This window comes from Brassica rapa, chromosome A08, assembly GCF_000309985.2.
Source record: "Brassica rapa cultivar Chiifu-401-42 chromosome A08, CAAS_Brap_v3.01, whole genome shotgun sequence".
Taxonomy (NCBI): domain Eukaryota; kingdom Viridiplantae; phylum Streptophyta; class Magnoliopsida; order Brassicales; family Brassicaceae; genus Brassica; species Brassica rapa.
In genome coordinates this window covers 16,539,686-16,566,709 of record NC_024802.2, presented here as the reverse complement: position 1 = coordinate 16,566,709, position 27,024 = coordinate 16,539,686, and the positions used below count along the sequence as shown (strand labels likewise).

Sequence of the window (27,024 nt, the reverse complement as noted above, 5' to 3'; positions counted from 1 at the left end):
GATTTTTACTAAACTATTTTTCAATAACCATTATAAAAAAATATTGTCAATATATATAAAAAAAATATAATACAAAGCCCAATTTGAAATACCAACTCAAATTATGGTTTTCATATTTCATATTAAGTTTTAAAAATATAATATATGTAATTATTTATATGATGGTATGTATAAAATACTATTAATTATATGATTACTTATATGATAGTACATATAAAATACGATTAATTATATGATGATAAAATACGATATATAATAATGACTAGGGATGGGCTTTTGGATACCCATACGGGTTTAGTTCTGATCGGTTTGTATTTTGGGTTTTCGGGGTCAAAGATTTCAGCCTTATTAGAATGTTTCTAAATTTTGGTTTGAGTTCGATTTGGATCTTTGCGGGTTTGGTTTGGGTTTGGATAACTAATTTAAATTATTTTTAAAGTCTTAAATCATTATATATTTTAAATTTCTCAAAATGTATAAATAAAATAATATATTACGTATAAATTTGAATAACATATGTCATAATACTTAAGCTTAACATATCAATTGGCTTGATTTAAAATTTTGGATACGAAATCAATAATTATTTTAAGTATTTTTGGTGATTTGAGTATACTTTAACTATTTCAGATATTTACTTTTGACTATCTATATATATTTTCAAGTATTTAAACCAATTTAAAAGTATCATTTTTGATGTTTTATATACGTTAAATCTAAAAATAATTAATATATATAAGTATATAAATCTATTTTTAGATAAATTCGGATACCCAAATACTTCGGTTCGGATCAGATTCGGTTCTCTAAATAACAAAATTTTGAATAATTAGAATATTTAATCAATTTATGTTTGGGTTTGGTACTATATCTTTGGATCGGTATCGGTTATGTTCTTCGGATTCATTTTTCCAAATCCTAATAATTACATGAAAAACAAATATCAACATATTTTTCAAAATATACACCCGCGCGCCTGCGCGGGTCAAAATCTAGTTTTAATTAAACTCAAGTTAATTTAACTAAATTTTCATTTTCATTGTTATATATATATCTTAATTGATTTATTTTTAATTTTCTGATTTTTATTATGTATTAATAACTGATTATGGTTTTTCGATATTTTTCTAATAATTTTCTATGGTTAAATTTGGTAACAGAAAAGAAGAAAATTTTGTAAGATTATTTTTTCCTTTTTGTTACCTTGAATTTGATGAACCAGAAAAAAAAATTATTTTTCTATTTTGTTTTTATGAAGTATTTTTATTTATTTTTGAAATTTTTAATTATATTATGTAGTTGTTGCTAAGTTAACGTATGTTGTTAGAATGATGAGTGCAAAACAATTGGACGAAAACCAAAGAACTAATTACAAAAATTTATAGGTTATTAAATATTTTATTAATAGATTGGTTTAAATACTAAAATAATTTAATATATATGAGATAGTTTTATGGGCGATTGTCAATAATAGCACCTTTTGAAGTTTATGTCTCAAAAATAGCACTAGAAGGAGAAAGTCACAAAAATGATATTCATTAAAGGATAAAATATCCCTAATACCCTTGGTTTAAAATTAAATAAACAAACAAAAATAAATAAAAAAAAAAAAAATTTTTTTGTAGTTTCAGATTATATGTTTTCAAATTCGAAATTTTTATAATTTTTTTTTGAAATTTTTTTTTCAAAATTTTTTTTTTTTCAAATTTTCTTTTTATAATTTAAAAATACTTTTTGAAACTGTTTTTAAAATTTTTATTTTTTATTATAGTATTTATTTTTTTATAAAATTTTAAACCATAATTCCAAACCCTAAGGTTTGGATTAATTAACCCAAGGGGTATAAGTATATATTACCTCTTTAATGAAACCTATTTTTGTGACTTTGAGCCTTGAGTGCTACTTTGGGAACAAAAACTTGCTTTGGTGCTATCCTAGTCTTTTTCTCTAGTTTTATTAATTTTGAAAAGAATTGTACTGATGTGTTAAAACCTAGGCAGCTGACATAGTAAATCTTTTAATTATTTGTTTGAATCATATGACCCAATATGAAAATTAAATATCTTTTAGGCTAAAAAAAGAGTAAATTATCTTTATAAGAAAAATGCACATATCTTACATTTCATTGTAAAAGTCGCTGTCATCTTTCAATTATTTACTCACAAAAGTCATCCCCAATTTTAATCAGACCTCAACAATATTATAACTGGTTGAAGCATAGCTCGAACCAGACCCTTAAACCAGTCACCAGTTGCTTCCATGTAAACAGGATCAGATCGGTTGACTTCCTCCACGTGAAAGATTTGCAAACCAATGTTCACCAAGTTAGCTAATAGTTACCAAACCATCTTCGACGCACCAACAAACCCCTGTAATAATGTTTAAAAAAAAAACAAACCCCTGTAATAAATAAACCCGGTTCAATTGGTTTTCAATTAACCAATAAAACTATACAAATCGTTCACCTCTAAAGCTGTTTAGGCCAGACTCTGTTCTAGTAAAGCATTGAAACGACGTCACTCATTTGCCGGTCACAATATTGGCTACTCTCGGCAGAGAAATGCTTTGTTCCTCCTCTTAAGGTTTACAATCCGGGTTGACACGTTTTCCTGAAACCCAGAAGCTTCAAAGTCTTTGAAGAAGGTTCTGCTAAGAATCGCTTCAGTAACATTAGACTCCAAGTGCAACAGTATAGGAAAACACATCCTCTGTACTGATAAGAAATTGATGATCACTTACCTGATTTTTTATATCCATATTATCTTGGCTCGGAACAAACCAAAGCTTCTTCTGGGACACCACCACAACCGTATCTCTCCCCGTCTCCTCAACATCACATCTGCCGCAGCCAGATCTCCATTCATTAACACAATACTCGCCGTCCCGGTTTCTTCGTTGACCTTAAACATCTTCCATGTGTTGCTCTCACCACCAAGACCAGCAAGAGATATCCTTCGCTGCTGTACACAATTCCGTTCAAACCGAAATCGCGAAAGTTGCGTCAGCTTCAGCCAGCAGCGGCTGCGAGTTAGATCACAGCGATCTGGAGAAGATTGAGGCTACAGCGTCATGATCCACTTTCCAGATGAAGTTTTTCCTGAGTTGGTGACGTAAGCGTTCCCCTTGTAATCAGCCACCAAGCCATTGTTGAGGGTTTTGTATGAATCAGTGAGATTCCTAGTACTCTACATCCTTATTTATAGTTGAAGAAATTAGGGACTTACAATGGAAGTGAAAAAAGAGATAATTAAAACCAATCGTCGTGGGAGAGCTTGAGTTAGAGAATTAATGGTGAAACTTAAAGATGAAATTTCAATAAAGACGGAAACGTTACATCTCATTTAAGTTATAGTCGGTGGAATTAAGAGGATTTGACCTGACGGCAGTAGAAGAATGAGAGTGTTTACATTAGGTGTTTTTATTTCATGTGAATTTGGGCTTTTTCATTTAGATACAATAACTTATACGGCCCAAATAGTTGCAGTTATTATTATAATCCAAAGACTATTATTGGAGGGAGAATAAAGAGTAAAGCCCATCCGATCGCAAGTCACCAATATCCCGAATAAATGAAACGCCGAGTTTTGCGAATCCGTGACACATGTCAGCGCGAAAGAGCTCGACTTTCCAGGCTGGATCTGACGTGGAGGCACAGAAGAAAGTCAAACAATACTTTATATATATATATAGATGTGAAGAGAGAAAACAAACAAGAAGTGGAGAGCTAAAGAGTTTAGGGTCTAAATAGTGATATAGGAAAATAAAGAAAATAGTCAATTTTTATTCATTTTTTTTAAATTACACCATTTATGGAGAATTTTTATTGCGTTTGATTCTTTGTCATTTTCTTAATTTGAAGGAACTATCGGAAAAAAAAACATTCTTTATCAAAATTGATATGAAACAAAAAGAACAAACATTTATTTTCATTCTTTTTATTTTCTTCATATTCATTCATTTTCTACTCATTCGTATTTTTATTTTAATGATCACCAGTTAGAACTTAAAAAAAATTTACTACTGTCCCAAGATCTACCACCTTATTCTTATAACAGTTTTATTTTAATCAAAATTCTTATATCAGTTATCACTCAACATTCCACACTTTCCTTTTCCTTTTCCATGCTTCTTTCCATTCTCTTCAATCTCCATAGAACTTTTGGTAATGAATAATATTGAATACTGTGTTAACTTGTCTACTTGTATTGGAATGTGAAATTTATCGGATGATGAAATTAAGGTTAACTTCTTACAACACTAAAATTCATCTAGTTAAAAATAAATTTGGCTTTGAATGAGTGGCAGGAGAAACACAGGATAAATGCAGGAGAAAATTGCATGCAGATTGCTCTGCAACTGAAGCCCAATCAAAAAAAAAAATTGCAGAACAAATCCTACTATATAAAAGGGACTAAATTCAAGGCTTTTGAGACTATCCACCTCAGCCAAAATATTCTCATCTAAAAAGAATTAAAAATAAATATCATTTAGAAAATAATTAACTAACATACAACTTTTGATATTTCTAGAAATTTCAAATTTGTAACTGCTAATTTATTAATAGAATCATATATCTATATTGAATTATGTTATATTTTAATAGTTAGACTTTAAGGGTAAATAAATTATTAATTTATAATATATATAATTTATAACATTATATTGTAGTTATAAATAAAGAGAAAATAACCGGGAAGGATGAAGAAGCTCATGTAAAATTATGTAATTAAAATGGTAAAATGGTGAGTATGATGAGGTGAATCTAAGAAAATTTGTTGTACAAATTATGGTGTTTTATTCGTCCACTATAATGATTTAAAATAAAATATATATTCACATAAATAAGTCAATATTTGTTGTTTTTTTTTTGGTAAGATGTTAAGATTATTATTTTCTAAAAGGTTACACTGTTGTTTTTAAACAACTTATTACAGCAAGGAAACAAAAACAACCAACAACAACTCAAGGTAAAAAAAGCCTTAAGGAAGTCTTATACAAGAAATATAAAAAGAAGTAGAGAAGATGAGAAAGAAGAACTTACCGGGTAAGAGAGGAGACGGTCACGCATCATACGGTCGAAAGAGGCAAGGATGACTGATGAAGGTGAGGAGACATGACTGAAAGTAGAGCTTGATGACTGGAGTAGCATGTGCATCTACGTTGACGCGAGGTTGATTGATCTAGGCTGCAACAGAGTGTAGATCAGCCGGAGGAGAAATCCAAACTTCAGCAGCAAAAGGCTCCCATATCAAGCGAGAGAAAGAGCACTCAAAGAAGAGATGATGGTGAGTCTCTATTTCCAGATTACAAAGGGCGCACGTTCCTGAGACATTTAATCCCCAACGCCTCAAGCGATCCTTGGTTGGCAGTCTTCTCCGCAAAGCCAGCCATGATATAAACGCATTACGTGGAATATGTTCCTTGAACCAAATATTCTTGTGCCAATATGTATTGTTGATAGTGTTTATATTCTTTTCTGACATTAGTATCCATATTTTTTGATAAACTGATCCAAAGAGATTAGTTTGTGGAGCTAACCAAACGAGGATTATAGTGTTTACTTTGGAAAAAGTAATAGGTTGAATGATAGATGGCGTGCGTGCCTTTTCACATGGAAATCTGCACATATATTAAAATTATAAGTTTTGAATCATAGAGAAAATATAGTGTATATGACTGAAGTTGGTACATTCCGAAACTAAAAATGGCTGAAATTCTTCTTTGTCAAAATGCATAGATGTGAATCTTATATGAATAGAGTTCTACATTGCTTATAGCAGTGTAATAAACTCCGTGTGTAAAGGAGAAAAAATGTTATATAAGTGAAAACAAAAATTATGATTTTTTTCTTGTGCCTATAGGCTCTTCGCAATTTTAAGAAGAAAGAACATATTGTGTGAAAATCTTTGGCTCGGTCAAATTTTATCCAGTTGTTTACAAAACTGTTGTTATATGATTCATGTCATTTTTCAGTGTTGATTTAAAAGCCCAAAAAACCTATCTATACTGACTTTTTTATATTTTTTCTGTGATTTGAATTTAAAAAGAGATAAAACTTTCGATAAGTTATGTAAACTCAGAACAAGTATTTAGCTTTAGAAAGCATTTACATGTTTCAAACTTATAATATATACATAAATAATGTTTAAAATTATGCATATAAAACCTGTGTAAAATGTGTCTGAATATGTTTCTCTTCTTTAATGTGTTAATCGTACTATATATAATATTATTTTAAAATTTCAAAAAGTTTATGTCACTATCACATGCAAAAAACCATCAATAAAAAATATAATTCTCCATCTACAACAAAAAAATGAAAAATTATTAACATATAAATTTAAATTAAGAAAAACTAACATTGGAAAAACAAGAAGCTAATATAAAAGAAAAAAATTAACAAATAATATTATAAATAAAATAAATTTATAAGACATAATCCGCGCGAAGCGCGGAAAAAATCTCTAGTTATAATAATAAAAAATACATACCACTGCATGCAGAAGAAGATATGTGATAAAAAAGCTGTCCTGCACAAAATAAGGTTTCGAATGGGTAACGCAGTTCAGAAAATGCAGATCAAACAAAAACGCAGATCAATCAGAACAAATGCAAACCATGCAGATCAAACAGAACAAATGCAGATCAAGCTAATTCGATAAATTATTGTACTTAAATAAATGTTGATTTTTTTAATGAAAATTAAATATCTAAACATAATACAACTTATTATAAATAAGTAATAAATATCATTTTGACAAAATATCAATAAATATATTCATTTCAATAAGTAAAGTGAAATTTAAAATTATATAAAACTTCATGGGAAATTGCCACAAATACCTCATTCATGATATCAATTTTCATGTTTACACTAATCAATTTTACTCTCTCTTTTAATGAAGGGTAAAAGATACTTATACCCCTAGAATTAACTAATCTAGACTTACGGTTTAGAGTTGAGGGGTGGAGTAGGGTTTTTGGAATGTGAAATTTAGGATTCAAATTAATATATAAATAAATATTAAAAAAATATTAAAAGAAAATTAAAAAATAGTTTCAAACATAATTTTCGATTTTCAAAAATAAATTTTGAAAAAATTAAAAAGAAATCGAAAAAATAAAAAAAAAATAAAAAATAAAAAAATTCGAATTTGAAAAAGTATAATTTGAAAACATAATTCATTATATTTATTTATATAAAATATTAATTAATTTTTTAATTTTTACTGGTCATATATTTTACTACGATAAGAAAATAACATCTATAACTACATACTGAAACAAAATTATAAAAATATAAATATATTAACTAAATATAAATTAAAATGTTATAAAAGATAAATATAATTGAACAGGCCTAAACACGACTATACAAAACAAATGTAATTCTATTTGATAAATAAATTTACTAATTATCATATTTGTTTAAATTTTAGAAAATAAAATATTTAAAATGAAATATCCAAACTGAAAATACAAGTTCTTAAATACATATAATAAATTTTAAATTAAAAATAAAAAAATAAGCTTTCGTTAAATTAATTATATACAATATTATAAAATAACAATTTATAAACAAGTATTAGTTATTTAAATTATATTACTTATTATCAAGAATAAAAATAAAATGAACTATGGTATATATGTTTTTCTATCAATGTAAATATTATTATTTATGACTTGTAGTGAAGTAAGAGAAAGTAGATGATACAAAGTACATTGTTTATTAATAATTAACAAAAAAAAAAGTAGATTTTCATTCATTGGTGATCTGTATAAATTCCAGCATTTTTTTCTTGATTTTTACAGATCAACATTTTAATGACTATTATTAATCTGCATGCAGATCAGTGCAATCTAATCTGCAATATTAATGAACTGCAATTAAAACTTGAATGGTAAATAAAATGTAGATTGATCTGCATCCAAAAATCTGCATTTAATCTGCATTACATTCAAAGGATGTTGTACTCTTGTAGACACAGCTATTTGACGATAATTTTTAAAATTCTCAAGAAAAAATATAGTTTATGTCAATAAAATAACAAATTTAAAAAAGGGGCAGGCCCATTACAATTATAATTGGGGTTGAGTTTAAAGACCCAAATATTATTAACTGAGTAAAAACCCTAGAGGAAAGCTTACCTTCTTCTCACCGACTTCTAAAACCGGAAGACACTTTGGTTCCTTCGTCAGTACGAAAATGGAGCTCTCCACAGTCACCACCATCACTCACCTCCCTCCGACCACCAGCCGCCACGTATATCTAACGGGAAACACTTCCCCCGTGAGTCGAATCTCACTCCCTCCCCAGGGAAACGTTCCATCTCTCCGTCTTCAGTCCCGTACGTGATTCACTCGTTGTTATCGCCTTACGATTGTGTTCTTCTGTCTATAAAGAAGTATCATTTTTGAATTGATTGGCTTTGATTAGCTATTTGAATTAGTGTTTTATTACCAATTGCCATCAAGACAGAAACTTTGGTGTCTGATGTCATCTGTCATTTTGTGTTTTTTTTTTTCCAATGGAAAAGACACGTTGCGATGTGCGAGAAAGTTTCCAGGAGAAACAGTGTCTGAAGACACGTCAACGGGAGTTAATGAGTTTGTTCTTGAGAAGCCTGGAGTAGTTGCAGACAAAGAGGATAACTTTACTAGTGAAGCTCAAGCTGAAGACGAGCAAACTCAAGCCTCCTTAGAGTTCTTGAACGATATCAAGGTATTTTCATTACCATCTGCTTAGAGTTTTGATTGTATGAAATGCCTCTTGTTCATAGACTACATCGTATGTATGCTGACTATGATTACGGAAATGTAAGAATCAGTTGAATGTTTTGGGGTTTGGTAATGCAGCTGGACTCAGACAACACTTATTCAATCGTTCTCTATGGGTTTGGTGGGATACTTGCTATCTACTTGACTTCTGCAATCGTTGGTTCACTCGAATCAGTCCCTCTGGTTAGTACACTCGAGCCATCCTTTTTGTTTTTGGTTTCCAAACACTTGTTATAGTAACATTTAATTTGGATGGTTCAGTTACCTAAGCTGATGGAAGTGGTTGGTCTCGGATACACACTCTGGTTCACTACACGTTACTTGCTATTCAAGGTATGCAATAAACATTCCTTATCAATTGAGTTTATAAATCTTAAATCAGCAATTTTCTCATTTCTTGTTTAGTAACACAAGAATTTTGACTTTGTTTTCAGAGTAACAGAGAAGAACTCAAGACAAAGATTAGTGAAATCAAAAAGCAAGTTCTTGGCTCTGATAGTGATTGAGTATTTCGGTTTTTTTCTTTTGTTTTTGCTTGCTTGCTTGTGTAGAATGAAAAAGAAAACTTGTTTGCCTTCCCACTGAACTGTTGTTAGGAAAAAATAGTTGGTCGTTGTTTTTTGGTTCAGAGTGTTGAAGAACATCTTTTGATACATATAGAAGAGTTTTTAGAAAATGAATGTGGTGGAGTGAGGAAAGGAAGATTACTTGTTTAACCTCTTTTTAATAATGTAGCTATCACTCACAAAGAAAGAGATGCAACAATATAAATAGACTGTGTTAAGTATGTATCCACCCATATTCAATAACACATGGGCTTTTATATACTTTTACATCTAATCTATCTACCTTCTCTAATGGCACTAGTAGAAACAGAGATATGTACTCATTGCTGCTGAGGCAACAATGAACCTGCATTGTTGTTGTTTTCCGCCTCTAATTTACGATTCACCACAGGTTTCAATGCCTTCTTGAGCTTAACCAAACCTTCATTCCCATTCACACCTTGAACAAACAAGACACACTTGGTTCTTCCGCCTACTGTCATCATCTCAGCTCTCACCGCCTTTGCATCCGCTGCTTTCATCGACTCTGCCACCTCAGACATTAGCCCTTCTCTGTCGCTACAGTTGAACACCACTCTCGCAAAGTCTCTGTTCTTACATTGACCCAATCTCAAGCTGTCTTCTAAAGATGGTGTGGTTGGTATCTCATTAACCAGCTTCTTTAGTTCCTTGAAGTACCTGACAGTCTCTCCTAGCACAGATGCTTTATCCTGCTGTTAAGTTTACAAAAGTGTTAATTATCTTGATATGTATTTGGTGTAATAGAATTGCATAAACTAGACTTACTTTGATTAAGTTTGGAAGAATTGTGCGAAGAGCTTCAAACTGGTAGTTAATCCGAAGCCTTCTTCTTCTCTCTGCGTCGCTATGTTTCTTTGCAGCCATTTCCTTGGACTCGGTTTTCGATTTTGGCTTTGCATTGGCTGAGTACCCTCTGGAGGTGAATAGGTTGCTGCTTGAGGCTCCATTTGTGAAGAAGTTTCTTCCTATTGTTGCTGAATAGGCTGTTGCATTGTAACGCTGAGAAAGTGGACGCATCCCTTGCTCTAACTGCGTTTACACAAGCAAGACATGATTCAGAGATGAATGAACTTTGATTGCTTGTAGAGAAAGTAACAGGGAGAGACTTACCTGTTGAAGTAAAACCATGGCGACACCAAGAGAAAGGAGAGATCGATAAAAACAATGGAGGGATGTTGTGTATAAATATAAAGACCAAAAGCCTTGTAATAACAAAGATATTAATGAGAAGATCTTCAAATGTGTAATAAATAGGTGATTAATGGATACCAAGCACGGAAATATTTTGTAATAATTAGCTTAGGATTAAAAAAACAAGAAGGAGATATAATACAATAAAGATTGAGATTCTCAAGAAAAATGAAAATTACAATCTTTTTCGTTTTATTACTGGAAAAAAACTAGGTTTAAAATCATAAATAAAAAAACTAGGTCTTCCTCACGTTGCTTGTTGAAGAATCTTTTCTTTTCTTCTTCTTCAATGGTATAAACTTCACTCTCTTTCCATTTATTTTGAACACTTTCGCTGTTCGAGCCATTGTAATAATGTCTTCATCTCCGTCATCGTCATCGTCAGAAATAACCACCACTTCATTGTCATTCCCACGACCAATATCCTGATTAGGGCTCTGTTCCTTGAGGACAAAGGAACTGCCTTCAGGAAACCCTAGTTGAGCCACCCCGACATGGTTGTTACCTCTGACCATCGGGGAGGAGATGTCGAGATCGTATCTGGCCTTCATGACGGGCTTAGAAAGCATCGACCAGGCTTGGTAGGCATATTGAGCAGCTTCCTGGCTAGAGGGGAGACCATTACACCTCCAATCTAGGAGCTTCATCAACCTCCTGAAATCATCCAAAACCACCGGTCCGAATCGGGTCGCCCGAAGCATTCCATAGTAATCCATAAACCCGTTGGGAAGCCGGTTCTCTGCGGCGATGATCACGTCGCAGATTGCTTCAACTTGGTCAAGTTTTTGCCAATCTTTGCCTAACTGTTTATTCATCTTAACGAGACTCCTAGCGCCAGTAAAGTCGCGCATGTCGAGAAGTGTATGGCATTGTGAACCGACGGTAACCTCTCCCATGGTAGACATGTGAGAAACCACGAGGGACTTACAAAGAAGATAGGAGTGTTTTGGTTGTTGAGATTAGAAATGATGTATACTTATGCAAATGACACTATGGTTTTATATTGATGTGGTTGTGTGTAAAGGGCTAAAGGCTGTGAAGATAGTTAATGATGAAGTATAGTCTTACTACTACAGCCAATCAACATGTATTTACTCTTTTGTACTAATATATTTTTTTGAATTATCGCTATTTTCCCGCGAATAACTGAGCGATGCTCGTAACGGAACTAATATTAAACGATGTGATTTTACATATTAAGAATTATGAATTTCCGTCCAAAATCTAATTTCACGAATAAATTATAAAATAGATTTGCACAGTCAACTATATCTTAATATGTAAGAATCATAGAATTTGTTGCCTAAGTTTTATATATTTTTTGGTTGTATATTTCATTAAATTTGTTACTAAAAGATGAAGCATAAATTTTGAATAACAAATCTATCTTATTAAAACTTAAGTACAAAAATAAAATAACCTATCTATTAAATTAAAATTTACAGATTTTCCCATTAAGATTTTAACTATTCCTAAATTTTAGCATTAACTACCTTTCCATCATTTAAAACAAGTATATAATATACCTTAATCATTTCTAATTAATTACTGATAAGTATATTTTTCAAATATATTGAAAATAAAACAAAATAAAGTAAAATTTCTACATAATTAACTAATTCATTAATTATTTTTTACTAATAATTTAAAATTTAATTATACATGTAAGTACCAAATTTATTAATAGATCAATTACTCATAAAAATAATATTTGAATTGCTATTTTACAATATATTCTCCACTCTAGAACTCGAGCTCAAAACTAATAACATAAATATATTATACAAAATGTGATACAAATATAATTTGAAAACAATAGATTAAATTATCGCGTTCACACTATATAATTGTTTTGGATATTTAATAAATGTTAAAGTATATCACTGACTATTAAAAATAAATATTTACTCATAAAAAATAAAAATAAACGCCGGAAGAGTGTACACGTCAATTTCTAGTTTATGTTTAATAGATTACTTATTTTAACCTTCAGACTAATGGGCACATAATCTTATTCAAACAAAAGTATTGCAGTTAAAGAAATTTATTTAATTTTGAACCGATTTAAGATGAACTCCAGTAAACATTACTAGTTGTTGTAGTTGTGTGTATATCTAAAGTAGTCAACAATAAATGTATCAATTCAACTTTTGGATTTAAGAACTTTCTTACAGTTGCATAAATGGGTAAGTATCATCTCTAAACACAGCCAAATTACAGCTAGACCTGTTTGTCAGAGACTAATGAGTCCACATTCCTATAAATTATATAAATAAAATCGTTTGAATTTGCTGAAGAAGAGCAAATGATTAATAAACATACTATTGTACGTTTGTTTATTAATTATTATACAATGAGAGAAACCTCTGTTAAAGAAAGAGGGTTTCATCAGAGAAACATCAAACAACATAACAAACAAGTTTTACCGAGAATAAAACAACTAAAAACATTGCGTCTTTGTGGAATGGAATCAAACTAGTCTAATGGTTAAGTTGTCTAAATGGTGACCTATCTTCAACAGCAACATCTTCATGCTTCATTACCAATCTTGGAGAACCAACATTGTTGTTCTCTTTACCAAATCCATCATAATGTTGGACTGTTTTCTCCAAAGCTTTCATCAGCTTCGTGTCTTCATCACACTGCTTCGACATTCCATTCTCCAGTTCACTGATAAAACAGAGAAGATCTTGTCTTTCTGATGACAAACTCGTGACTTGTTTAACTAACTCTGTCTTGTCCGCTTCTGAAGTTCTTAGCCTTTCCTGCATCTGTGTGGTTACTTCTTTCAACTCTCCCTGCTTAGACTCCAGTTCTACTCTCAAACAAGAAACATACTCATCGGATCTTTCTAGCTTCTGGCTAATACTAGAGATGTCCTCTTCTAGCTCTATTATCATCAGCTTCTTCGCCTCGGTTTCTACCTCGGTAAGAATCCTATCAGCAGCTAGTTTCTCCCATGCGTTGTAAACCATAGTAGCCTCATTTTGCTTCTGTTCCAGAAGCAAAGACACAGACTTTAATGAACTTTCCAATTCATCTCTCTCGTTCTGCAACACCTTCTCTGCAGTTATATGCGCAAAAACAGCATCCTCAAGTTCTCTCGTAAGTGATTCTTGTTCCAACAAGTCTACCTCTCTCTGTACCTCTTCCAAGTTCTTGTCCTTCTCCCTCATGATCTTTATTAGGATTTCTTTCTCTGAATCAGACCTAGCAGCTGCCTTTAGTTTATTCACCAGCTCATTTCTTTCTTGCCTCATGGCATCTCCAAGTGTAACCTGTTCAAGAAGAGAAGCTTCCACTCTTTTGCGGAGGTTCTGGTTTTGCTCGAGCTCCACTTTCAACCTCTTAGCAATAGATTTCCAGACCCATAACTGGAACTCAAGCTGGTACGCTTCAGAGGTTTTATCAGACAGTTCACAGTTCGCTGCTTCTAAGTCCTCAGAAACTTCAGCAAGTTTCCTTTTCGAATGGCTTTCCACCTCTACAACTTTCTCTTGTAAGAGAGTTTGGCTTTTAGTCGCCTTCTCAAGCCTCTCCTTGTAACTTTCAAGCTCCCTATGTCTCTGCTCTTCGTTTTGATCAATGGACTCAATTTTTCTTATCAATGAGACATTCTTCTCAACTTCTTCTGCCAACTTTGCATATGCAGTGTCCACCTTGCTGCAGAGCTCTCTAATATTCTCCTTGGAATTACTTTCAAGCTCCTCTAAAACCATTCGACGCTTTTCTGATTCCTCCAGCATCTCCTTATGCTTCTGAAGTTCCTTTTCCATCACTAGATTCTTCTCTTTGACAACACCAAAGGACTCAATCTGCCTTGTTAGATTCATGACTCTCTCACGTTCTGCGATAAGGTCCGAGTTTGTGTTGTCAAGTGCATCACAGACTTGCAGAAGCTTCTCTTGAAAGTCAATATCAGCCTCTTTCAGTTTCTCTTTCATCTGAGTTTGGAGTTTAGATGACTCCTCAACTGTTTGTCTGTACCTCTCCACCTCTTTCTGCATCTGAAGATTCTGTTCTTCAAAATGATCTAGCGTTTCAACTCTTTTCAGCAAGCACGCGACCCTCTCACGTTCTGCTTCAGTCTCTTCACGTGCCTTTGCCAGCGCAACACTCTTTTGCTCTAGCTCCTCAATCAATATAGAACACCTTTTTTCTTTACTTCTCTCGTGTTTGGTTTGTTCATCTGTGACATTCACAAGCCTTGACTGAGCCTCAGACACTGTTCTACTCAACACTAAGAACATAACTGAGATCTCTTCATACTGCAGCCTCATTTTATCTGCCGAAGAATGAAAGTTTTCAAGCTCCAACTCAAGCTCATTCACTGCCGCATCCTTACTTCCCAGCTGGGACTTATAATCACTCATCTCTTCAGCCATCTTCTCCAGCTGAGACCTCCACTCAGACTCTCTACTCCTTAGATTAGCTGAACAGTTCTTGTGCACGTTCTCCAAGTTCCGAAACTTGCTTTTCAGCTTTGATAGCGCAGAGCTTCCTGATCCCTGGATCGTAGCTTCTTGCAGCTCTCTCAACGAAGCCAGCAGCTCGCGGTTCTCCTGCTCAAGCTTCCCGTTCTCGTACTTCATCTCCTTGAAATACGCCTCTTTGGTGCTCAACGAGTGTCTCAGCTCCGCGACTTCCTCGTCTCTTTTCCCAACCAGCTCATCTAACTGCGTCCTCGCGTCTCGGCACTCCGCAAAGGTGTCTTCGTATTTAGCCTTTAACTCGGAAACCTCGATCTCCAGATGCTTTCTTCTCGTCTCTTCTTGCGTCAGCACGCTGTTGCACATCTGAAGCTTCTTCTCGAGATCCTCCGAGATTCTAATTTGCGAGTCCACCTTGGTCTGAAGAGAGTAGATTTCGTCTAGAATCGTCGATCTCTCTTCCTCCCACTCTTTCTTGCGAGATTTAAACGTGTTGTTGAGCTTCTCGTAAGCCTCCTCGAGATGCTTGAACTGCTCCTTCTTCCATTTCAGCTTCTCTTCCACCTGAGCCTTCTCCTCCTCCAATTTAACCGCCACGTCATCTCTCCCTCTCGCTTCTTTCAAAGCTCTAACGGTTTTCTCAGCTTCCGTTTTCTTCTTCTCCGCCGCCGCTAAACTCCCCTTGAGTCCCTCAATCTCAGCTCTATAGGCATTGCTCTTCCGCTCCAGGTCAATGTTCTTCTCACTTGCTTCATCCAACGCCAACACCAACTTCCTCCTCTCCTCTTCAAATCCACTGTTCTTCTCTTCTCCATCAGCTCTAAGCTTATCGTTAACTTCATTCAAACGCTTGAGAACAGAATCCTTCTCCCTCAAACAACGCTGCAGATCCTCGTTCGTTCGCTTCAACTCAGAGATTTCTCTGGCTTTCTCCTCGGATTCAAAACCTTGCTTCTCGATTACAGATCTCGCCTCTTGAATCTCTATCAACTGCTTGTTCTGAACCTTCTTCAGGTTCTCAAGAAGCTCCGTTTTGGCTCTGAAGTCTCCTCTGAGCTTCTCATTCGCGGCTTTGACTTCGTCTAGCTCTTCGTACACCTTCTCCATCGTTTAAGCTAATAACACTTTCACTGTAACCACCTACAAAAGCAAACGAACAAACAAATTGAGCAAATCGAGATCTAAACCTTAACCAATCTAGGCAAATTTCAAAAAAAAAAAACACAGTGATTCAATCAGAGATTCTTCAATCATGAGCCAATCAATCACACTACACAGTACCTGATTCGATATAAAAAAATCGATTGATATGCTCAGATTCTTCGGAGATCTTAGAGAGAGAGAGGAGAAGAGAGAGGAAACAGAGTTAGGGATTGAGAAAGGAGCCGTTAGAGGAGAAAGGGGAAAATAGTTTTAAATTTCAAATGTTCACAAACGGAGATCTAGTTAATTCCGTTATCTGACTTCCCCTCAATAAGCCCAACTTTATTATGTTGGGCCTTTACGGCTTTACGAATGTCGGCCCATCGTTTTTTCTATGGTTAGAAAAATTATTGTGCAAGATGATGTTAACTGCAACGTCCACGTTATCGTTGACAAACTTGTCAAGGATCGTTACGTTTACGTGCACATGTATTTTTATTCGTAGATACATACGTCAACGCTACTTATGTGTAAGAGACAAAAACAAAAATCTGTTGTTTTAATTACTCTTTTTTTAATATAATTTGATTGTGTAACGTTTTGTACAGAATCAAAATCATGTAACGATAACGAATAGAGTAGGATTTCTACTATATGACTCGCTTATTATGTGCTAATATGGATAACGAATACGCGAACCAAACCGCGAAAAAAGCTTTCGGTCTCTCTCCTCTCTGTTCTCTCTTTTCTCATCTTTCACAGAGATGAGATCGAGACGAAGCTATCACCGGTGTTGACTGGATTCTGACTCCCGCGTTGTCGGGCTTTTGTCTCTGGGAAGCCGTGTTTCCTTTTGCAGGCTTCGCCGGCTTTTGTCTCCGGGAGACGGTGGCTTCTCCAGCATCGATCTCACCGGCTATCTTCCGGGTTAATCCCGATTCCGTATAGATCTGCGTCTCCGGTCTTCCTCTGCTCACTGCCTCTCGATCTTTTCTCTGATGTTTCTTTCCCCAAGCGTTTTAGGGTTGTTGCATCTTCAAGCTTATTAGTATCTTTAAAGATGTCCGTTTGAGTTTCAAGATAGTCAGAGGGGTTCGATCGATTGTAGGCGGTTTTGTATCTTCTTCGTTTCGCAGATCCACCAGGCTGTCTCCTCGGTTCGAGCTTCGTGTTTAGCCACTCTGGTTGAACGGTTTCCGTTGCTTCGACTTCGCCGTCGGCGGAGTTCCGACGCGATCTTCTCTGGTTCCGGTGGAAGCAGGTGGTGCGCGTTCTGACGCGTGTTCATTGATCGCTGGACGATCGGACACGTGGTGAGCGGCGTGTCTCTTCTTCCTCGACGGTTTCCTTGCTGGGCTTTGGCCCATAGTGTTGTGTTGTTCTGTGGCCTATGTTTTGGCCTTTTGTTTGTAAATATGTTGGGTTGGCCTCTGTTGGGCTTTAACTCTTTTTAATAAAATTCCAGTGAAAAAAAAAAAAAAAAAGATAACGAATACGCGTTAGCAAGAAAGAAACGATACATGCATGATATGGGCTTTGGCCCATAGTGCTGTGTTGTTCTGTGGCCTATGTTTTGGCCTTTTGTTTGTAAATATGTTGGGTTGGCCTCTGTTGGGCTTTAACTCTTTTTAATAAAATTCCAGTGAAAAAAAAAAAAAAAGATAACGAATACGCGTTAGCAAGAAAGAAACGATACATGCATGATATGTACGCAACGCAAGTTGAGAGATGTGATGAAGGTTTGACATTAATATAAATTTAGTTGGCTAATCAAATGGTTTCGTGTATGATGGTAAATTAAACGAATTATTAATTAAATCATTTCTATGTTTTTCTTTCTCGTACGTGTGTGTTATTCATTAAGAGTTGATTACCGTATGGGACACATTATGTCTTTTGTTTGCATATAGAGACACAATATGCTTGCAAGGCACAATATCTTGGATCAAGAAGGAAATTGGACATTTCTGTCCTCAAAGTTACTATAGAGAAGATGTTGTCCGCTTAGGAAACCGGTTTGCTAGCTGTCTGGTCGGTTCGTAAACAATAAAGCAACATGGTGACACTTTAGTTTGACACCGTTGGATTGGAAATTTTTTTTTAAATCAAACGGTGAGATTTAAAAGTTGTGTGAGCGTTGGATGTGAAAATGACGTGAATTAAATGCACATTGGTTCTCGACGTTGAAGAACAGGAAACAAACATGATCTTCTTTGTTTGCGCCAGAGGGAGCAAACTAGGTTAAAAAAATTTTGTTTCCTTTAGGCATTATGAAGGCCAAAAAAGCTAAATACTCACTTGTGGATAATTGTGTTTCCAAAAATTAATGATGTGGAGTTGTTGTTGATTTTTGTTATCATTTTTGATTGTCAGATTAAGAAGTGTGTAGTGCAGGTAGGCGTTGTCATACGCACAACTAAATAGATGTGTGGATGTGGACATGTACAAGGAACACATGTAGAACGAACCTAAAGGAAGGCGAACACAGGGTACATCCCCTACATCACAAACATCCACAAACAACACATGTGGTAATTATAAATGTAAGTTGTAAATCATATTAGATTATATGATGAGATAGTTGGCTGAACTAGGATTCATAGATTGACATAAAAACTTAGTAGATACGAAGAACTAAAACTAGAAGCAGGAATCGATAACTTAGTTCTAATGTTCAGAGGAGCTTCCAATAAAGGCATGCGATAACTATAACAATGCCAACAACAGCTGCGAAGTTGTGGCCCGGTCCATTGTTGCTGAGCTGTGTTGTGTTCATGTTTGAATTGAGAGTAGCCTCTATGTCTTATTTGAACTGTCGAGTTGCTTCATCCATAGATTGGGCAACCTTCGACATGTGTTCATTGAGCTTAGACATCATCTTAACCTCAAGCTCATGTAGCCAAGTCTTGTGTGAGTCAATCTGTTCAGTTACGCTCTTCGAGCGGCACTGGAAGTCGTGGACGAGATCCAAGACTTTGGCCTCCACCATGTGTGTTGTGGAGAGCTGTGGACGGGAGAGTTGTGGACGGGGGATGTGTGTTCAGGGGAGTTGTGGACGGGTGAGCTGTGGACGGGAGGTGTGTGTTCAGGGGAGCTGTGGACGGGAGATGTGTTCAAAGTAGTTATCTGGTGAGAAAGGCGTGAATTAGTTTACACGATACAGGACATTGACGTGCTGGGAGCTCAAACAACTTCCCGAAACAAGAGTTTTTGATGTACTGAAGCTCCTCCGTGTTCCTTAAAACATGTTGTATGAAAGGTAGAATGTCTGGCTTGGAGTAGATGTTGAGCCGACCGGTAGGGAACCGGTCTGTCGCGAAAAGCCTCGGTGGGAGGCGTTTGTCCGGCTTGTTGTTTCCTACAACGAGATGAGAAAAAGATTATGACCGTGAGAATAAACTCACAAACAAAACAAATGAATTGAGAGAGGGAAATCAGAAGATAAATGTAAAGAGAAGGGAGAAATCTCTAAAATTTAAAATCAAATCTTTGGTAAGATTTAAAATTTAAAATCAAATCTTAGAGTTTTGTTTCAGAAATCAAATTCAGAAAGTGTTTACCTCGGAGTAAACCTCGCATGTTGGAAAATGTGGACGCCGGCGTTCTTAATCTGCCGCAAACCTGAAGCTAGGGTTCTTAATCTCCGCCGCAAATGTTAAGAGAAAGTGAGAGAGAGATAAAAGAGGGGAAATGAGGGAGATAGATTGCTAGGGTTTCGTATGTTGGAAGATGTATACGCCGGCGCTATTAATCTCTGCCGCAAACCTAAAGCTAGGGTTCTTAATCTCCGTCGCAAACGTTGGAAAAAAGTGAGAGAGAGAGAAAAGAGGGGACATGAAGAAGATAGATCGCTAGGTTTCGTATAAGTTGGTCTTGGTATGATTCGGTTTAGGGAAATACTCAGATTGGTTTGGTTTCATTTACTATGAGGGTATCGATGTCTTTATCTCATAAGAAAGGTTGCCTCATGCGACATGTGCTTTATCATGAAATGCCAAACTCAAAATGTGTTTTGGAGAGTAAAAAAATTAGGGGTGTTCAATCCGGATATCGGTTCGGTTTCGGTTCGGTTTTTTTCGGTTTTCGGTATTTCGGTTAGTAAAATATGACTACCATTCTAAATCCATATTTACTTCGGTTCGGTTCGGTTTATATACCGTCGGTTTTCGGTTTATTCGGTTTTATACCAAAAAATATAATTATTTTGTTTGAGATCATATTATATGAATTTTAAAGTCATATTCTCAACACAATCATTTATAAAAAATATATTACATATTCAAATAAATGAACAAAAAAGTAAAAATGCTTCTACCATCAAATAAAATAATCAAATCTATAACTAAAATCAAAATTTGAAATTTTGAAGATAAAAATATGAAACAAAACAGAAACATGAAAGAAATTTTTTTTCACTCTTCTATATTTAGTGTTCATTAAAGTCATGCTTTTTCAATTGAAAATTTTCCATTAATTATTGTCCATCAAATTAATTTATAATCTTCATATTAATTTAGTAAAGATTAAAATAAAGCAAAAATATCAAAAAAAGACTTAGAAAATAAGATGTCTGAATTGCGATGTATTGTTATTTAGTTATATTTCAAGTGTTTTACAAATTAAGGTTTTTTATTACTATAAAATTATGGTAATAGTTATTAACACAAATTTAACTTATGTAACAAATAGATTTTCATGTATTGTTATAAAATAGATACATATTTACATGTTTCTACTTTTAATCGGTTTTGTTCGATTTATTCGGTTTAATCGGTTATATACCAAACCATATCCAAATCCTACGGTTTTTATAAAATTATATCCATTCGGTTTATATGGTATATACCAAAACCAAACCATATTGTCTATTTTGGTTTGGTTCGGTTCGGTACGGTTCGGTTTTACCATATTGAACAGCCCTAAAAAAAATCATTCATTAACTAGCTGGTGTCTTTCATTTCTCGACAGCACAACAACACCAACGAGAGGCAACCACAAGCTGTTGAAAAGACCAACTGCATTAAATCAAATTAATCTTATTGTAGCCTTTATCTTTCTTAAAAAAAAAAAAAAAAAAGCCTTTATCTTCTTGTTGTATCATTATTCCACTTATTAAACCCAACTATAATTTTTTATTTGATACTATGGTAATTGATATCTTAAGCAGGTGAGACGAAAACGATAAACTAATACTATAGGCTATAAATCACAGTTATCCATAATCACACCGATTACAAATCATCATTCATAACCAGTAAGTACCAAACATATAATACAAATCTCTTCTACATGACATATTATTCAGTTGTCAAAAAAAAAGACATATTATTCAGTTTGATAATAATTCCCACAATATTATTTTATCATTACAAACATGTAAACGCCAATTAAAATTTGGTGGTCAACGCATAACCAATTACAGAAGGGAACCATATACAAATATTCCTAGAACATTCGGTGAAAGTATATTATAGTCTTATCTCTAAAATCATAAGATTTTCCCCGTAACCACCAGAAAACTATAGGCAGATAACAAAAGGCAGATGAGATTGCCACGTGTCAGTAACGTGAGCCTCATACATACGCAAGACGGGATTGGATAAAATATGACACATCATCAATTTTTCTACGGTTAGGGATCCACTTGTCCTCGAATCAACGGTTGATTGTAACTCTTCCCCTTTTTCTTATTATTAATTAAAGTAAATAATAGTATTTTTGTTTGTATCAATCATATAATTGCAGCTTAATGATTGGAGAGGACGATCGTGAAATAGCGACCGTTGGATCAAACTTAAACCAAAAGTTCCGAGAAATCCCTTATATACTAAAGCGCAAGTCGCCTGGCGAATCAAATAGTGACATGTGGAAAAGTCTTACAAAACAATAAAAATTAAAAACAGAATTAAAATGTATCATTTTCCCTTCGATGAAAAGATAAAGCTGCATGTGTCAAGTAAAAAAAAGTTTCATAGGTATCTCAACTGTTCCTCAATCAAAGCCATGATCCCCACTTTTTTACGTAAACGGTTTGGAGCTAATTTGAATAGAATTTTAAATTATCTCTTTTTCGCATTGACTATAAAATCATTTCAACAACAATTTTTTTTCTTTTGTTAGTTCTCACTGGTTTCTTCATATTTTTTTTCTTCTTTTTCTGCATCAGTTTTAAACTTCTAGCATTCATTGCATAAATTATTTTTTTGTATGCCGGCTTTTTCACTAAGTTTCATAATCAGTTCATATGAAACTTATGATGCAAATTCTGAGTTAACAAGAAAAATTAAGCATCGATCTTTGTATTGTTTGAGTTTTTGAGAATATTTTAGTATGTTGCATACATGCATCAGAAATCAAAGCTAAAAGAAGATGAAAAAGAAGAAGAAAATATGAGGAATCAAAGAAAAGTTTGGAAGAGATACGTTCTGAGTAAAGTTAGTGAAGGTTGAAGACAATGGATAGATAGAGTTGCAGAACGTTTAACCATTCATAATTCAGGTAAACAATAATTTTAGTTACTTTTTACTTTTTATCATTTTAAATTAAATTTCTAATCATTTTCTTTAATTAGTTTTGAAATTTCTCAAATTTTCTTTTACAATTTTCCTAGGTTGTTTTAATGACTATCTAAAACAGAAAATAGTTAAAGTTTTTAGATAAACACTTTTCTTGAAATCCTTAATTAATAATTCAAGAAAACAATTTTTAATAAAAATAATCTAAATTTGTAAATTAGTCTTTAACACAAAATAAGTAAAGCGGATAAAAACTATAATAATTAAGATTAAAAATTTAAATTGTCACAGAAACAAAATGTAATCATAAAAATCAAATTTTATCCTCAATATTTTTGGAAAATAATTGTAAACATGTAACCATTTAAAATAATATCATTTTTGTTTGACCCTTTCCGTTTCAACCTATTTTTTTAAATTTGAATGCACCAGTGTTATTCAGGTTCATAAAATATTTGACAGAAAACAATTTAATTCTGAGTGAAAATTATAACATGATCAAATAATTTTGAAGACAATAAAACTGATCCGTGCTTAGCACGGGCGTTGATACTAGTCGAATTATAAATTGCAGAAGAAGAAGATGGCTAGCTCTTGAGTAGAAGGGACACATTTGGTCGGAGAGATATGATGGAAGAAGACGATAAATAGATAAAAGATTTAATTTTTAAATCGATTTCGTGTGTTTGATCTCGTTTCTCAAATCTTTGCTTCAATGGTTTGTGTCCTAACGGTGGCATACTCTTGTCAGAAAAAAAGCTAATCTCTCTTTCAACCCCAGCTCGAAAGTTTGATCCTTTATTTCATAATTCTTGAAATGATGATGAGAAAGATTCCTACTTGGCCTTGGAGGCTATTAGGTGGTAAAAAGGAGAAAGAGACCGAAGCTCTCAAGTTCCCTGCAAAGATAAATCGAGAGAAAGGAAGAGTTTTCAAGAGGAAGGAGATGGGACTTGAGAGCTTTGGTTCGTCCGGCTCAGAATCTGTGGCTCTTGCTTCTGCTGCTGGGGATGGGCCTGAGTGGTCTGTTGGATGGACTGAGCCACATGGACCTGGTTTCCAAACCGATGAAGAAGGAGATGACGGTGGATTTTTAGTGCTGGTTCCTTGTTACAGAGCTGTCTCTGAAGGCTCTGGTAATAACCAGTTCTTGTCTGCTGTCAAGAATCTTCCCAACGGGTTGTCTCCTGGTATGAATTATTATCTCTCTTGGGGGTTCATATAAAGGCTAATGCTTGTTGTTTAGTAGTTGATCTTACATGCTCTGAATATATGGTGTTGTTTAGTATCATGAGAAATGATATATATAGTTGCTTTCATAGAGGTTTCTTTTTGTATCTATCGCCATGTGCAATGATCTACAGAGTCTTTGCTATTGATGTCTCAACTTTTTGTCTTAAAATCTAAAGTGCTCAAGTTCCGTTTTGTTTTAATCAAAAATGTGCAGATGGGAAGAACTACATGGAGCAATGGCTTTCATCTCTGCAGAACCTTTGACCAGGTCTCCTTTCTTTTGTAGTTAGTTAAGTAGTTTTAGTTCTCTAATACCATTTTGGTTACTACATTAACCCTGAAAACTCAAAAAAAGAGAAAAAAAAAGAAAAAGAGGAAAAAAGAAGAAGCTCAAGTAGTTTTATAGTTTAGATTAAGATGATGGGTATTGTTTATATTGATCCTGGAAACGGATTAAGCTCGAAAAAGGAAGAAAAAAAAAAGAGTTTAAAAAGAATGTGTGGGATTGGAAAAGCTATGTAAGAAGATGCAGCTTAATGGTTCTTATGAAGATGATGCAAGTGGTTACATTGATTAATGAAAGAGGATGGAGAACAATTAACATTGATCCCAGGAAAGGAATAGGGTTTTATATCAAGATGATGGAATTGGTGGTATGGAAGAGGATTTGATTACTCATCCTGAGTTGGAAAATTCATGTAAAAAGACTTCAAAGTAAATATACAAAAAAAAAAGAGTGATGTATATACTCTATTGGTCCTGTATCATATAACTCATGCAGATTGTATGTAATTTGTTAACTACCACTAATCTTTTTGTACATAGAAACAGTAATGCCATTGTAATTCTCTATAGACATTTTCTGTATATACATTGATGTCAATAGAATAAGAAGTATGTATTTATACTGTACTTGGCAAAGTAGAAGAAACTGACTAAGCCACAGGATGGGGCAGAGTACATAATACACAAAAAAAATAATGAATTTTCCTCAAAGAAAGTAATCTTGTTTGGTGTCACTGTTATAAGCTATGATATTTAAAAAAACTTACAAGAGGTGTACATACTTGGGACCGTATCTACTGGTTGGAGAAAAAAAAAAGACTGAAAGAGTCTTTGATCAGTACTTGATGACATGGTGGCGTAACCATAGTTCATACATGATCATGTGAAACGCATCGAATTTAACTGGTGGTGTGTTCCATTGAAAATGCTTTTGCACCTGCAAATAAACAAAGACCAATCATCAGCTTCTTGCTATACACAGACAAGGGTGAAACATTTATCTGTACCTTGACTAAGTTGTTATGCAAGGAAACAAACTCTGACTGTGTTATGTTCTTGAGGATCTGCTTGAGGTCATACACATCTCGCTCTCTGAGTACAACCGCAAACTTTCTCCAATCCAGAATGTCGCTGAAAGGAAGGTCGTAGTAGTCTGACAATATAACTGATCCAAAACAAACAACAAGAACCATAAGATTTAGTCTCTTCTTGAGTAGAGAAAAAGAGCATATAAGAGAACACTTACCAGGAACACATCCGTAATGGATTGAGTCAGTAATGCGAGCACTGTTGACTTGAGAACCACCAGGACATATGCAGAACTTAGTCCTGTAGAATCTCTTCTGATATACCAAATGCCCTGTAGCTCTATTTATTCTGTTGTTCGAAATATCGAGCTCAGTGTCGTTCTCCCACACACGGGCAAGTATTACACGTATCTTTGAGTTTCTATGACCAGCCCAAAAACCAAGCGTTGTCCTGTAAGTAACACCACCATTTAACAGTAGTATTATTAGTGTTCTAAAAGACATCAAATCGAACCCATTTAAAAAATTGGTCTAGGCATTCAAATAATCGGTCTAGGCGCCCGTCTAATCAATAATCTCCTATAAATGAGCTAGCCACCGCATAACGATTTCTTGGACATCGAGTAACAACATCAACAATGCAACTACTAAATCAAGTCACTGGAGAATCTATACTCTGGAGGAGTTTAGAAACAAAGCTAGAAACTTGAACATCAACATAGAGATAGAGGAGACTAGTGTTTTTACCGGTTCTCAACATCATTGCCACCGGCAGGGAGAGCAAACGGCTGAAGCACTTGAGGCAAAGCAACATCTTTATGAGGAACGAAACCAACATTATAACTTGGAGAGCACACAACCCTAATAGTATTCTTAATCATAACCGGAGACCCTTCAAACGCTCTAACACCAACGTCATGACACGTCACAAAAAAGTGATCAGCTCCCAAAGTTCTGTTCCAATAAGGATACTTCGCTATCAACCCATCAACGTAATCTCTAACAATCACAGTCATGTCCTCATATGATGTTCCCTGGACAAAAAAATAAAAGCATCAAACTTTCAATGAAGATAGTTATAAAGAATCAAACTTTCAATGAAGAGAGTTATAAAGCATCAAACTTTCAATGAAGATAGTTATAAAAGCATCAAACTTTGAATGAAGATAGCTATTAAGCATCAAGCTTTCAATGAAGATAGTTATAAAAGCATCAAACTTTGAATGAAGATAGTTATAAAGCATCAAACTTTAAAGTAGTAAAGGTTCATTACATTGCCACGCATCTTGTGAGGGGAAACGGGGACGAAGAAGAGATCGGCCTCCTCTGGATCCAACGTGCGGAAGTGAGACTCTCTGATGTTTTTGAAGAAGAAGCCTTCGCTGGCGTATTTGCCGGTGACTTTCCTCGGCGTTTGGAAGAACGTGTTGGGATCTCCGTCGGGGTATATGTAGATTTTGAACTTCCTCTCCATCTCAGCGTAATTGAGCCGGAACGAGTCCGGAGAGTGGTAGACGTCGGAGTAAGATTCATCCTTGGTCTGAGGATGAGGAACGTGAATCGTGGACTCTAGCACGATGGGAGAGGGCGGGGGAGTGCGGAGGGAATTGAGAGAGAGGTAGAAGAGGGAGAGGAAGGTGAGGACGGCGACGGTGAGGAGTGAGCCTTTGAGTGAGCATAGCGGCGAGGAGGCGGCGGAGAAAGAGAGCTGCGGCGGTTTGGTGATCGTCATCGGACGGATCTAAATTGGATTTTGAGAAGTTCAATCTCTCTCTCTGCATTTGGTTCTTTTAGCTGTCTTTGTCTCTCTAAGCTCACGTGGGCTATTGTTGCT

General features: G+C 34.6%; 7 protein-coding genes and 1 long non-coding RNA gene across 11 annotated transcripts in view; 2 read left to right on the top strand and 6 right to left on the bottom strand.

The window, feature by feature from the left end:
- LOC103835100 (probable disease resistance protein RPP1) overlaps positions 1-27,024 on the bottom strand; it is a 531,820-nt gene that overhangs the window by 158,415 nt on the left and 346,381 nt on the right. The window lies entirely within an intron of this gene.
- Positions 2,080-3,354, bottom strand: LOC103835073. 2 transcript variants are annotated; one of them, XR_626614.3, is made up of 3 exons: positions 2,740-3,324; positions 2,466-2,646; positions 2,080-2,369 (listed from the first exon to the last, which is right to left on the bottom strand). It is a non-coding gene; the product is annotated as an uncharacterized LOC103835073 (long non-coding RNA). The 2 variants fall into 2 exon arrangements; XR_626613.3 differs by having other exon boundaries at positions 2,466-3,354.
- On the top strand, positions 8,106-9,494 carry LOC103835072 (protein CURVATURE THYLAKOID 1D, chloroplastic). Its single transcript, XM_009111171.3, has 5 exons — positions 8,106-8,348; positions 8,538-8,722; positions 8,857-8,961; positions 9,040-9,111; positions 9,213-9,494. Exons 1-5 carry the CDS (start codon positions 8,207-8,209, stop codon positions 9,282-9,284), a joined length of 576 nt encoding a protein of 191 aa, XP_009109419.1. The 5' UTR covers positions 8,106-8,206; the 3' UTR covers positions 9,285-9,494.
- LOC103835553 (transcription factor bHLH131) lies at positions 9,307-10,427 on the bottom strand. The gene is made up of 2 exons (XM_033277236.1): positions 10,131-10,427; positions 9,307-10,057 (listed from the first exon to the last, which is right to left on the bottom strand). Exons 1-2 carry the CDS (start codon positions 10,380-10,382, stop codon positions 9,665-9,667), a joined length of 645 nt encoding a protein of 214 aa, XP_033133127.1. The 5' UTR covers positions 10,383-10,427; the 3' UTR covers positions 9,307-9,664.
- LOC108869329 (uncharacterized protein At4g38065) lies at positions 10,740-12,576 on the bottom strand. Its single transcript, XM_018653588.2, has one exon. The coding sequence runs from the start codon at positions 11,459-11,461 to the stop codon at positions 10,793-10,795; it is 669 nt and encodes a 222-aa protein (XP_018509104.2). The 5' UTR covers positions 11,462-12,576; the 3' UTR covers positions 10,740-10,792.
- On the bottom strand, positions 12,819-17,722 carry LOC108869478 (uncharacterized protein At4g38062). Its single transcript, XM_018654031.2, has 2 exons — positions 16,268-17,722; positions 12,819-16,126 (listed from the first exon to the last, which is right to left on the bottom strand). The coding sequence occupies exon 2, from the start codon at positions 16,091-16,093 to the stop codon at positions 13,037-13,039; it is 3,057 nt and encodes a 1,018-aa protein (XP_018509547.2). The 5' UTR covers positions 16,094-16,126; positions 16,268-17,722; the 3' UTR covers positions 12,819-13,036.
- Positions 23,236-24,755, top strand: LOC103835068. Of its 3 annotated transcripts, none has more exons than XM_033277254.1 (2): positions 23,236-23,887; positions 23,964-24,755. In XM_033277254.1, the coding sequence occupies exon 1, from the start codon at positions 23,462-23,464 to the stop codon at positions 23,867-23,869; it is 408 nt and encodes a 135-aa protein (XP_033133145.1). In that variant the 5' UTR covers positions 23,236-23,461; the 3' UTR covers positions 23,870-23,887; positions 23,964-24,755. The 3 variants fall into 3 exon arrangements, with proteins under 3 accessions (XP_033133145.1, XP_033133146.1, XP_009109415.1); XM_033277255.1 differs by having other exon boundaries at positions 23,236-23,890; positions 23,967-24,755; XM_009111167.3 differs by having other exon boundaries at positions 23,243-23,834; positions 24,092-24,731.
- On the bottom strand, positions 24,843-26,969 carry LOC103835069 (probable glycosyltransferase At5g03795). Its single transcript, XM_009111168.3, has 5 exons — positions 26,464-26,969; positions 25,938-26,224; positions 25,409-25,641; positions 25,170-25,327; positions 24,843-25,099 (listed from the first exon to the last, which is right to left on the bottom strand). Exons 1-5 carry the CDS (start codon positions 26,920-26,922, stop codon positions 24,998-25,000), a joined length of 1,239 nt encoding a protein of 412 aa, XP_009109416.1. The 5' UTR covers positions 26,923-26,969; the 3' UTR covers positions 24,843-24,997.